A 13849-nucleotide genomic window follows, 5' to 3' on the forward strand; every position below is an offset into this window, starting at 1 on the left:
ATAGCTTCACAATAGTCGACAATCGATAGTGTACTGTCGATAGTACTATCTATAGTCTTACGATAGTGGACCATATAATACAATCGATACTTTGTTTTCACGATCGATAGTTAGACTAGGTTTGCACTATCGATAGTATTGATAGTCCTATCGCTAGATTTGCACCACTAATCAATAGACGCGAGAACTATCAGAAGACCAACAGCTGGGTGTGACGTCAAGCCCAGACTTTTCAGTTGCCTTGCGTGTGCCGCTTGTGGGGGAACGCGTGCAGAGTTCTTGACTGCTCTAGCAAGGCTTGCAGAAAGCGGGGAAATGTTGAGATCTGTGTATAATACGTCCTAATTCCCTCGTCGCACCAAACCGATGGGAAGGAGAGACTTCGATGCTATTTCGAAAGCGCTGTTGTGGCTACTTGGAACATGAAACTGAAACATAATATTGATGTTCGTAAACCTGGAGGCCAAATAAAGACGTTTAAAGTGTTTTCCTTACATAGAGAACTCCTTCAGTTTCCCTTAAAATATTTAGCTGAAGTAACGCGCGTGCACCAGAGGCTAAAACAGCTGCCTTGCTGAAGCATACAAGCTTTCTTGACCTGTGTCATATCACGCAATACACGCACTGCTCTTTCTCCGCTTGCTTGCTATTGTAATTTTTCCAATATTCATCGTTTTTAGACACTATTGCACACTGTCACCTCACACCTACAACACGCTACGCTCGCATTTTTTTGGCCCTATTATCTACACCCTGCAAGTTTAACACCGTCGTTTAAAGACAGTCGCGTCTGCTCATCCCATATTTTATTGAGAAAACCAAACGTTGGAGCACCTGAATAGTTTGATAAAATACCCAATAGGTACTGAAATGGGTCTACACTTCCTCAGTCGCTTGTTCTCCTAGTGAAGGCAAATTGTCCGATTTTTGCGTCTTTATACTACACATGGCGTGTTTTTGTTTTTATTACAACCCCGGATTTCCTTTTTTATAAACCCCTCCAGACCAACTAGACGGCCTTTTGGCTGCCTTATTGCTCTTCACTTACATCCTCAACATCTTCACCCGTAAATGAGTAAATAACTAACAATAAATCGCGTCATTTCCCGTTAAAGTTTGTTACATATTTTTGTTTTAACTTTTTGTGTGCAGTTTGAGCGCATTTATTATAATTTTGCGATGTAGATCACACATATCAAGTGAAACCCCCTCTGCTTGGAACATTTGAGTTAAAATATGTTAAGAAATAAATAAAAACCAATAAATCGACATAATATATTTTCAGGACTTAGCATGTTGAAGGTAATAAATGAATGAGAAACAAACCAGAAAAGCGTCACACCAACAAATGGGTGCCAGAGAAACTAAAACTGCCCTTCACATATTTCGTCTTGCAGTTCGTCTGCTTCCATTGCGCGCTTGAATTTATTTCTAAAACTTAGATACGCAAGTGATCGGGCATTACCTACATCTTTGGAGGCTGGATTCATCTTGTACTGTTCATAGATATCTGGTACAGACCAAAACTTACCAAAACTGACATAAGAAATAATGAAGTACCATACACTTAGAAAAGTTTCCCGAAGCGGGGTATGCGAAAACTTCTGTTAGTATTAAAGTCATGATGACAACACCTATATTTATTGCAACAGTAAGAGGTCATGTATAGTCAACTTTAGCGTGAACTGTTCTGATGGAACCCCAAAAAAAAACGGTCCATGTGACTAACACCTCAAAATGTATGATAAATATTATATTTTGATCAGCAGTTGGCGAAAACCTCTGAAGATGAAGGCTCGGCTTGTCGAACTTCGTTGTTTCACATGAATAGTTCTAAAAAATGCATTTTGGATGTCATCAAGGTCATAAATTTTTCAATAACGCAACCCAGAGAGTTCGCAGGAGTTTTCTGGGTAAAGTTTATAGGCGGAAAAACAAAACATATGTAAATCATATCCATAATTGTTATAAATATTATTCAATATGTAAATAAAATACTGCAAATTAGCGGCTTCACGAAAACACATATGCTATTCTTTCAGATATCTATCCTTGTATTGTAAAATATTGTGGCCTATCTACCGCATACAATTTATTCAACATAAGCTTACGAAAAACATTTTTTTTGTTGCAGATGAGTCTGCCGGTGTTTGAACCCTTAAGCTTAGAGCTACTTGAGGATCTTGAAGGGGCTGAGATTCAAGACTACAAAACGTTTATTGTTCAAGTGATTACGAAAATTAAGACTACTCTGTCGAACAAAGAAGCGCAAGAAATAGCTGATTCGATTTACGACTTTGAGATAGAACAAGTTCAAGTAAGTAGCAGGCGTGCTTTATACATAAAAAAATATTCGCGTTGTTTAGAAGTTAATTTTTTATTCATGTGACCTCAAGGTTGCGTCTACGCGCACTTGGAAAAATCGTAGTTACACATCCTAGCTCTAGGACACGATATTTTTACAAAAACAAGGACCATTTTATGCTAAAGTAAGATCCATTCCGTTGTGTGGACATGTTTTGAAACCTCATACAAAACTTTAATTGCAAACAAAAATAGGCGTGACACCTCTATGACCGTCCGTATTGAACACACCCTATATCATATTAGTTTACAAGCGTGGAAGACTTTCCTTTCTTACCTTAATTGTCACAGTAAAACAATCAGAGCCTTGAATTCACAACCAAGAATAGAACATATCGAAATACACCGGATGCGGCATGAAGATTGAAATAACACCGCATGCTCCACTGTTACATCACTCTTAACCGTGATGCACCTGCAGTGTTAAGAGTACGAACTCAAGGCCAGTCATTAGAGCCGAATGCTTTGTTCAACCAGAGCAAATAAAAAAATAAGTGGCCACGTCATTTTGTTTAGAGAGGAACTTTGTCACAATGCGGATAATTTAGACATGTTACGTAGTTTTTCTTTAATTAAGTGATAAATATTCTGCCGCTTGCCCATTACTTTTAGCATGCCCACTGAAAGTCCGTTTCTTCGTCTATAGGCGAGCAGATACCCGTCAAGTGATGTTGGAGAGACCACAGTGTCGAAGATTGACGAGGTCTTAAAATCGGTAAGATTAACAATAAGAAACATTGTAGCCTGCTCAACTTAATAATGGGAATTTTATCGTATGAAGGTAAAGATCTGACAGGAGTTTGTCTAGTTGGGGGCAATAATAATTAGAAAAGACGTCCAGCCTATACATTCCAATACTCCTACTTCGAAAATCTCTGCATTAAGCTCAAGACCCGAATTACCAGTGTTGCAACTAATCATCGACAAAGACAGTTTCTATTATCACTGCACATTCAAAATGAGCCTAAAAAAACACCAATAGGTCTCTTTGCGCTTTACCGTTTGCCTAAATCAGCAGACTTCGCGTCATCGTCAACACAAAAAGAAGTGCACCACCATCACAAAAGACAAAAAATAATAAATACTGCTCATGAACGAATATCGCCGCAGTCGCCCTTAAAAGTAAACTGAGTATACCCCAAAAAAGCTGTGTCTCTAATCCGGACATGGTTGGACATGCGTTTTAGATACCTTTTATTCGTCAAGTATGTCTAAGCACCACAAAAGTAATATTATTTTGTAGCCCGTTATTGTAGTTTTTGGGTTTTGAATTGCGGTGGGCGACGTTCATTGAAAGTGACTGAGTTGCATAAATTATTTTAAGAAAATGATTACGTTTTAACCCGCGTTCACCAGCCTTGCGCCTTGAGACATCCTGGTGCTTAGAGGTTTTGCATTTTCTGTTAACCTCAACGGTCTTCTTTCAGGACCTCAAACTCAAAGAGGCCATCACGTACCAGTTTAGGAATAAAAAAGTATCCCTTCGCGGAGAAGATGGCATTATTGTTTGGACACCCGGATATTACACATCAATTTTTGAGAGCATTGAAGAAAATGGAGCGTAAGAAAATATTTACACAAACTGTTATAGGGCTAGAGTGTCATACGAAAATAGGCCGAAATTGCTGCTGCCACCACACTGATTCTCTAAGAAATGCGTGAGCATTATGCGTTGCGGTTATATATGACAAAGCATGGTGAATGCAGCCTCTCAGCACTTTTCTGCAGAATGAATATACCGGAAACCCCCCTTCTCCCTAGTGCGAGCACTCAGTTCCCTTATATTCGTGTCCCACTAGAGCGACATACAGAAACAAAAGACGAAGACAAGCCTCAAACCAGAGTCTTTCGCGATTTGAGACGCTTTGTATAGTAACGGAGGCTACGCTCAAACACGAGCATCATGCACGCGAGGGTATCTTTGGCAGGCTTGCAATCGCTCGTGCTTACTTTGCGAGCACCGAACGACTAAACGCCTGCCAAAGGTACCATCACGAGCATGCTGCATGGGTTTGAGGCTTGTCACTGTCTTTTGTCTCTGCTGTCGCTCTAGTGGGACGCGGGCATTAGGGTGTGCATGAGGGACGTCCGTGTTCACAATGCGCGTAAACCGACAAAGCTATCTCTTTTTGCGTATTTATTCACCGCGAACGTGCCTTTAATCTAGCGGCGGATAGATCATACACATGAAAGGCACGTGCAACGTGAAGTCCGCCACATATGGCAGCGTTTTAATGCGATGTAAGCGGCGACTGAAGATCAAATCAATAGTGGCGCTGTCGTGAGTCTCCGTGCACGGCGCGGCAGGTCGAGTAACGGAACCGCAGCCCGTGTGCCTGCACACGCCTTTTGAAACAGGCGGCAAAACCTTCCGATGGCGTCCAAAGCGCGCACCCGCACCCCGCCCGCCATCTGTCCACGCTTGCAGAAGGTGATTCTTAGTGAGTTTCCACGGTCAGTGGGCCATCTCGTGGCGCCATCTTGTGGCATCGTTGCGAACTTTGGTTAGTTCAAACTAGTATAAGGTCAGCGCATGCACTAGGGCACTAATGCTAAACTATTCGGAACACTAAATAGACAACGGAAGTGAATAAGGGTAACGAATATGGCAACAGAAGCGAAACTTGTGGAACGGACTATTCCCGCTACATTTAGTGGTGAAATTTATAAATAATCGTTATACACTAATTAAAGGGATACTACAACGAAATTTCGGTGCTCATTTTTTGGTCTATATGTGTTCAAAAGACCAGTATCACATCGAACATACCAATATCTTGCTAAAAAAAGTCTCGAAAAGGAATTTTAAAACAAATTAAACGATTAACAAAGAGCACCTGGTGGATGTCGCTAACGCCTCGTTTGTAATGCTCGTCTAGGAACCTTGACAGCTAGTGACGGAGGTTGTCTCGCCTCCGGCCACGACGAGAGAAGGGGGGAAGGAGGAACTCCCCTCTTTCCGAGAATGCCTTTTGTGTGTCGCAGAAGTCGCTATTGTCCCCCTAGAAGATTATAGAAGATTAACCCGTCACTCAAAATTCGTACAAAAGCAGCCGCTTCGGTGGCTGGAACGACTAGGCCATCCTCTCGACGTCAGCCTCGCCGTACCTTTGCTCGTCTTGAGACGACCTACGTCACGATTGCGTTGGATGTCACGTGCTCTAAGCTGGGCCTTCTCCGAGAGCTTGCCAGAGTGGGCCGTTTATAACGAAAAATACAGCTACCAGGATCAAAATACAAACGTGCGATTGTCATTTATGGATATTGTGGATTATATTCAACCTATTTTTGAACACGACGGGAATATTTCAAATTTCGTTGAAGTATCCCTTTAATAGTCCCGATAAAGCGTATGGGTAATAGTCCCCCCCCCCCCCCCTCCAAGTTCATAGCACCGAAGTCACGCACGTCATGAGCATGACTTTGGTTAGATACGATATCAGCATGATCTTGCTACGCCACAATGTGGTACCTTGACGTCAGTGACGCCGACCACATGATCAAGTCAAGTGAGCTGACGTGATGTCAATGAGTGTCCAAACAGGATACTTCAGAACGCAAAAAGCGACACTTCACCGCCACTTGAAGTGAATGTTGAAGTCTGGCCGTCCGTCGTCTGTTTGGACATTTACCAGGCAAACATCACGAGATTTCCCCTCGCCTCCTAGGCTTTTCTGTGACGTCGGTGGCTGTCCATTTGCTCTGCCGCGCCCTCGTACTCTTCCCCTTCCCGCTTTCGGGATTAGACTTGAAAAACAGCAGAGGCCTTGAAATATTTACTGACGGCCAAAAGAGCGTGTGAGTGGCTGTCCAGACCCACCTGATGAACATGAACATGCTCTAGGCCTCCGTCAAGGACGGAAGCGGGCGTTGGCGTAAAAAGATCCCCCCCCCCCCCCCCCCGGACAAAAGAAAAAAGAACAATACAAACGGATGGAAGCGCATCCCCGCATTTCATATGACGGAGGAGTGTTGCTTAACGCGTTCTTGGAGTGTCTCGGTAGGGTTGACCTTCACACCTTTTGAACCGGTGACTCTTCAGAAAATTAATTGTATGGATGTATTCTAGATGAACAGCACGACAATATTCTTATTTGGGACTGCGAGCTGCAGTATGAAATCTCCAGGGCGCAGGGCCTTGCATGAGCTAACGTGTCCTGGTAAAAAATCTTAAATGTATTAGAAATTTTTATGTCCAATGAATGCATATGATCCAATAAGATTTTACAAGCACAAACAAGAACGTTATAAGAACATATAGTGTATGTGCTCGTATAATCTTATTTGATCATATGCGTTTATTGGACATAGACATTTCTCATACATGTAAGACTTTTTACCAGGACACGTTAATTCATGCAAGACCCTGGTCCCTGCAGATTTCGTGCTATAGCTCGCAGTCCCAAATAGGAATATTGTAAGCATGTACAATAACCTCATTAGAAAATATAAGGGGATCGGAGGCCGGATGGGCTAGCGCACACCAGCTCGAAGTACATGGAGCAAAACCTCACGCTGAAGAACCCAGGGATCCTGGGTTCAATCCCCACTCCTGCCCGTTTCGTACTGGATGAGCATCGTACCGACGTGCACGACCGCAGGCTAGCGGTTGTGCTGCACTGGCTAAATTTCCCATCTACAGCGAGTGACTCGTCGCAACTTTGGAATGGCTGACCAACTACACGCTGTATGAATATCCGCAGAACCTTAATTATTTTAATAACATATAAGAACAACATAAGGTTATATAAGGACTTAAAAGAAACTGATAAGAAGTTTCTTATAACTTCTTATGTAATCTTATATTTTTCTTATATGTTCTTATAACGTTTTGTGTGTACTTTTCTAATCTTATTTGATCATATGTGTCTATTGAACATAGAAATCTTTTATACATATCAAAATTTTTACTAGGGGACTTTATATGCATTTGGTACTGATGTGAATCTGTTATTTTATCCTTTCAGTTATATTTATCGTGTACCTAACATTCACAAAATTATCGCAAAATTAGCAAATAGTGTGTTTTATGAGCTGCATTTTATGGAAAACCATTATGATCAAGCACGTCATGCCGTTAGGTCGACCGTTGCACAAGTCATGTATGAAACATATAGGCCCATAGCATCGCGTGACGTCATGACATCATGTGACACTTTGTTGCGCGCCACACAATGAGGTCACGTATCCTGTGCAGTCACGTGAGAGCATAACGTTTATCAACGTCAGAGATGCTATAGCGTCAAGTGGCATCCTAACGTCATACGACATCATGGCGTCAAGTGACACCCGAAATCGCGCGACGTCACGGCGTCACGTGACGCCACAAAGTTCTGTGACGTCATATTGTTACGTCGCGTTATTATGCCTTGATGACAGGATGCCACCTGACGTTTCAGAAAATGTAACCTCATCTGTGATCTGCCAGCCGCGCTGGCACATCACACACCACGGCTGAATGTGCCTTTAACAGATTTTGTGCTCGCCAGCTTTTGTCAGCATGATCAATCTTATGGAATTTAGTTTTATGTAAGCTAATTTTTGAACTACAGTTAGGAAAGGATAAACCAGGCGAATTGAAAAATAAGGAAACTAGTAGCTTGGTTTAAATCAGGACTGAACTCTCGACAATATTGCGATGTTAGTTCATTTATACGTTCACTGTAAATGCATCAAAATCGCTTGATCTGATATATTTTGCCTGAACATTTTTCTTCTATGAACAGCCTTAGGGCTGAACAATCATCTCGATCGTGGAAATACGCAGCGTAAGAAAGACGTAGTTTTTTTTAGCCAGAAACCACGGCAATAATGATGTTAACTTATTTTTATCGCCTACAGAGAACTTTAATTTTCAGAAGTAAATTTTCACAAACTAAGGCAAACGATTTTAACAATGCAGGGTAGACCTTTATAACCTTCTCGGGTGGAAGAGTGCCTGTCTTCTTATGAAATACTCAAGAGGAGATCTATTTGAGATGTACACCGGTCTCATGAAAACGGTAGACCCCTTATATAACCAGAGACCTATCGAAAACGTATGCGTCAGCGACCTTATGAAGAATATGAAATACGCTTTTGGCAGCATATATGTTGACAGATATTTCAGATCAGAAGAAATTAAAACAGAGGTGAGTATTTTAAGCATTCTTGATTTGCGGCTATTAGTTGTCTGCACAACCTCAGCGTAACGTATTTATCAGAAAGTATAAAGTGCGCCCAAATCAAATATTGAAACGGACTACACTGTATGCCGGTACATGTGGCTGTGCCCTCGGTTGTTCTGCATATGGCAAGAACCCTTTCATATCTGCGACGTAACATATTGCACTACTCATTATAGAGAGCATTAGTACCTATATATCGAGTGGCACTATTCAAAAAAAAAAAAAGATGTATATCATTTGCCCGACGGACATACCGCACCTTATGAAATAATAGAAGTAACAGTAAGGGCATATAAATTCTCATGTCAGGGAACGCGACAGAGCAGCACACGACAAAACAGCAAGCAAAAAGCGCCGAAAAAATACAGGGACACAGACGGAGGGAAACAGGACAAGGCGAAATCTCAACTGAAGTTTATTGAAAATTTACACGTTATATAGCCACAAACACCCTGTCTACTCTATCTACTCAGCCCGCGTTTCAAAAATTCAAACTCATTTGTAAATAAGGAGAGGGACGTGTCACTTATACATTTCTTCTCCCTGGTCCTAATTTCAAACGTCTCGTGTAATTCCCGCGACACTTTATCTTTGTACCTAGCCAAAATCTTAGTGTCATTGAAGGCCGGGGTGCACGAGCATCTATTACAATGAATTGCACGGTGTTCCGAAGGCGCCGTTCTTGTAGAGGCAGCGTGCTCGCGGGTGCGATCATTAGCGCACCTGCCTGTCTGGCCCACGTACGTCATCCCCCACGACATGGGAATTTCGTAGACGACGCCAGTGGCGCATTCGACGTACTTATTATGATGTTCAGCAGTGCACGGATCTGAAAACGGCTGTGGGGAATTTATCTGGTGACAAAGTCGAGCCATCTTATTGGGCGCTGAAGAAACTACCGGTACATTGTAGCGCTGGCTACCTTTTTTAGATTGTGCGTGACATTGTGCATATATGGAATGACAACAGGCCTCGAAGTCGGTCTATCGCTGTTTGATTTCTGATTACCTTTAATATTTTTTATTAAGCTTTCTGCCACTTAAGCCAAAGATCTCAGCAGAAAACCAGCAAAACTGCAATTCTTGGACCTCGAGCTATCGTTCTTGGGGGACCATGTTTGTTGGAAGTAGGCGCCTCGAACAAAGAAGGGCATCCTTCCTTCTGATTCCGCCCACTCGAAGGTTGTGAAAAGGAGCGTAGCCAGTTCGTGCCTGGGGGCTTCCCTCAGAAAGTCATGTTAGCACAGTGCGCAAGGCAGCTTCGAGGGTCAGATAGAACGCCTGCAGAGGGTTTGTTTTCCGCTAAGATCCTTGGTTGAAGTGGCAGAAATCTTAATAAAAAATACTAAAAGTAATCAGAAATCAAACAGCGATAGACCGACTTCGACGCCTGTTGTCATTCCATATATGCACAATGTCACGCACAATCTAAAAAAGGTAGCCAGCGCTACAATGTACCGGTAGTTTCTTCAGCGCCCAATAAGATGGCTCGACTTTGTCACCAGATAAATTCCCCACAGCCATTTTCAGATCCGTGCACTGCTAAACATCAAAATAAGTACGTCGAATGCTCCACTGGCGTCGTCTAGGAAATTCCGATGTCGTGTTGGATAACGTACGTGCACCAGACGGGCAGGTGCGCTAATGATCGCACCCGCGAGCACGCTGCCTCTACAAGAACGACGCCTTCGCGGCACCTTGCAATTCATTGCGATAGATGCTCGTGTTTTTTGGTTTTTTATGGCTATATAACGTGGGAACTTTCAATAAACTAAACTTCAGCTGAGAGTGCGCCTTGTCCTGTTTCCCTTCGTCTGTGTCCTGTATGTTTCCGGCGCTTTTTGCTTGCAATGAACCAAGTGGCCCAAATCTCCACTTTACGACAAAACAGCACGGGTCGAAACAGCATGGACAAAACAGCGCGCTTCAAAAAAGCACAGCGTCGAAACAGCACGGCGACAAAACAACACGCGTCAAAATAGCACGCGACAAAACAGCACGGCGTCAAAACGGCAAAGCGTCAGAAGAACACGTGCGAAAACATCACGGCGTCAAAACAGCACAGCGACAAAGCAGCACGCATTTAGCAACTTTGAGCTCGCACTTCACCTCTTCTTGTGCGAATATTTTCAAACCTCCTTGACCCTTTCATTTATTGTCGCTAGATTTTAAAGGAATTTATTACCTATTTCAGTGCTTACCAAACTCCACAACCTGGAGACCCTCCAAAACATAAAATATCGCGTCACGACCTCCTCTCGCGCTTTTCACGAATACCAGCGAAAGAGGAAAAGTTATAGGGAAAAAGAAATCCATAAGTTCAAATGACGAAGCGTCTGGTTTGCGGCGGTCCGGTGAGGTTCCGTAGAACTCGTAGTTTCGGAATTACTACCTAAGCGTAGAACGTCCCCCAAATCCCCCCCCCCCCCCCCAAAAAAAAAAAAAAAATTAAAAAAAGTAGGAGATGCGCCAATTACAGGTGCATTGATAGAACCGGTAAGACAAGGTGACTTTGGTGTCGAGCGTATTCAAGGTGTACCATGGGCACCGATTCTGCCGGGTTCATTCGCCGTGAGTTAAATGTCCCGGAAACACGCGGCTGCATCTTCCAGGCGAGAAGTTGTATTGAGTTAAATTTACAGATTATTGCCGACGAAGGCCTCAATCGACTGGAAACCGGTGAAACAGAAACATTATACAGCCTCAATGGTGTTGCCGTACAGCACGGGCTGAGCACACCGTTGCCGCACACGTTTTCTGTTGTTCTTCTTTTAGCAACTAACGACAACACATTTGCGTGTGCTGTCGTTAGTTGATTCACTTATTGTAGACGACATCACCAGCAAACTTGCGCGTCAATATTAGCGAAACTGCTCGAGAAATAGCCAGAATACGCACCAGCGGGTGCTTCAGTGCTGCCCAAGGAGCCTTCATGTGCCCATCGAGTATACTCCCCACTCGGAACTCGCTCCCGAGAGAACGGATTCAACAAATTGACCGTCGACGAGTTGGTCTTCAAGGAATCGGCCTAGACCCTCCATTTGTCCAAGAGTCAACGCCAAGGCGGAGGGAAGTCTAAGAAACAGATGTTCGAAAAAGCACCCCAAGCCGTTTGTGCCTTGTGCCACGGGTGTTGTTTACAACATACCACTATCCTGCGGCCGCTCCTACATTGGACGAACAGGACGCTGCCTAAACGACAGGCTCCGTGAGCACGACTATTCCCTCAGAGCCACGGTGGGTGGGAATTTTTCACTTCACTGCGAAGAATGTCTATGTGAACCGTCTTTTGGTGCCACCACAGTCATGGGAAAACACCGGGACAAAACAACCAGAGAGGTTCTGGAAGCTTTTTACATCCACAGTGGAACAGCAAGTTGCATCAGCACACCACCTGTCTCGTTGTCCAACAAAGAGGTAGAGTTTATGAAACTGACCATGAAGGCCCAGCGCGTGCCATAGCGACCACATATCATGGCACAGGTCACACGTGCGATTTATGGTGACCGAAATATTCTTCTTTCTCTTTTTCTTCAATTAAAATGTCTAGTTGCGAGTCAGCGCTCTGTTCTATCCGGTGCGTCTCTTCCCTTTTTGTCCTTTTGCGCTGTGTATTTGTCATTATGTATAACCCTCCATCACTTTACAGTGCCTACTTTGAGACATGCATTTTTTTAATTCCATACGCTATATTTAGGGTTCCGCGCTTTTGGCTTAAACCGAATAAAACCGGTAAAAGTAAGAATTCATTTTTGCAATAGATTTTAACTAAGAAAGGTCAGTTTTTTCGAGGGCGTTTTGAGGGGCAAGGGGATGTAACTCATTGCTGACCGTATGACAAGTTCCTTTCGCAGTTTCCAGCTTGTCTTCGAGATTGGTTCAACGTTCAACAAAAGCTCCGGCGGCACAGGAGTCTTCAGGACGAAAGCTTAGTTTTTCCCCCGACAGGGACTTGTGTACCGAATTATTTGTTCAAAGAAGAGAGTTTAATCGTGAACTAAACAATGAAAATCAAGGGCGTCCGCAAATGCCGCCCATTTTTAACGCCCCTAGCTTCCGTCTACTAGAGGAGAACATAAATGCGATTGTTTTATTGTCGCTTTTGTAATCGGCGCGAATTTACCACCTCCCGCAGTCGTGGAAATTGGGCAAAAACGCACTGAGTGCAATGCTTTCAAATTTTTAAAATTTTATATTCGCCCCTTCGACTGAAGTGGTAGGGAAGCTCATGTTCGCCATGTGTACAAATACGAGCACACGACGATAATGTGTAATCACGATAGGGCCCCAGTGCGTCCTGCGGAACAGAACGCGTCGGCGGACACAGACAGCAACAAATAAGAAAACCAGCACCTGGTTTACTCACTATACATTTTAAACAAACGCTTTTAAATATTTAATTTCCGTGAGTATACTGATTTTCATAAAAAAGACTAAAATAACCGAGAAGTTTTTGAGTCCACAAATATTCACCGCGATAAACCGAAAACTTCTTTTTGGAATAAAAACCGAAAAATACATCGAATTTCAAAATAATAAAAACCGAAAACGCCAAGCCCTATCTTTATTGTCAATGTCCTGTTTTGACGCTGTGCTGTTTAAACGCCGTGCTGTTTTGCCACGCGCTCTTCTGTCGCAGTAATGTTTGGACGCTGTGCTATTTTGCCGCGTGATATTTTGACGCGTGCTGTATTGTCGCCGTGCTGTTTTGACGCTGTGCTCTTTTAACGCGTGCTGTTTTGACCCTGCTGTTTTGTCGCGTGCTGTTTTGTCGTGTGCTGCTCTGTCATTGTGCATTTCCATGTGTTCTTCCATACTACTTGGACGAAGTAATATATTTATATGGATGATGTTACATGTATTGATGTTACATGCAATTCGCGCAATAACGGCAAACGTGTAGGCGTAGATTAAGGAGAGTATGACTTGCTAATGCAAAGCGATTCCAGCACTTTTAGCCTCACTCAACAATAATCCGACGTAGCACGAGAGCGCCCAAGCACGCCACGCTATTGGGCGCTTTCGGGAAGGCTTCCAGTAACATGGTAGTTTGGAACTTAGCGCACATGAGAGCCGCCTGCCAAATATATCGTCGCATGCATGCTACGCGTGTCTTGGGTTGATCACTGACCGCTGAGTCACTTTTCGTTCACGTGCGACGACGGTCTCATTAGTTTTGCAAAGGTGGCTAACAATCAATGCAGAATAATTTTAAGTAACCTTTCTGGTAGTTTAGTGCTTTGAACCAAATTTGGTCTTTGTCTGGGTGTTTTAGGGCCTTAAAAACTCGAAGAAGTCAAGGTAAAGCCATAACTGAAA

At 43.3% G+C, this 13849-nt stretch overlaps 1 protein-coding gene across 1 annotated transcript in view; it reads left to right on the top strand.

The window, feature by feature from the left end:
• LOC115332177 (neprilysin-1-like) overlaps positions 1–13849 on the top strand; it is an 81424-nt gene that overhangs the window by 42630 nt on the left and 24945 nt on the right. Inside the window, exons 6-9 of the mRNA XM_040216234.1 lie at positions 2135–2317; positions 3011–3079; positions 3792–3925; positions 8267–8495. Of these exons, the coding sequence (XP_040072168.1) occupies positions 2135–2317; positions 3011–3079; positions 3792–3925; positions 8267–8495 (615 nt within the window). The remainder of the gene's footprint in view (positions 1–2134; positions 2318–3010; positions 3080–3791; positions 3926–8266; positions 8496–13849) is intronic.

The sequence above is a fragment of the Ixodes scapularis genome, unplaced genomic scaffold, assembly GCF_016920785.2.
Source record: "Ixodes scapularis isolate PalLabHiFi unplaced genomic scaffold, ASM1692078v2 PGA_scaffold13__105_contigs__length_92229423, whole genome shotgun sequence".
Lineage (NCBI taxonomy): Eukaryota > Metazoa > Arthropoda > Arachnida > Ixodida > Ixodidae > Ixodes > Ixodes scapularis.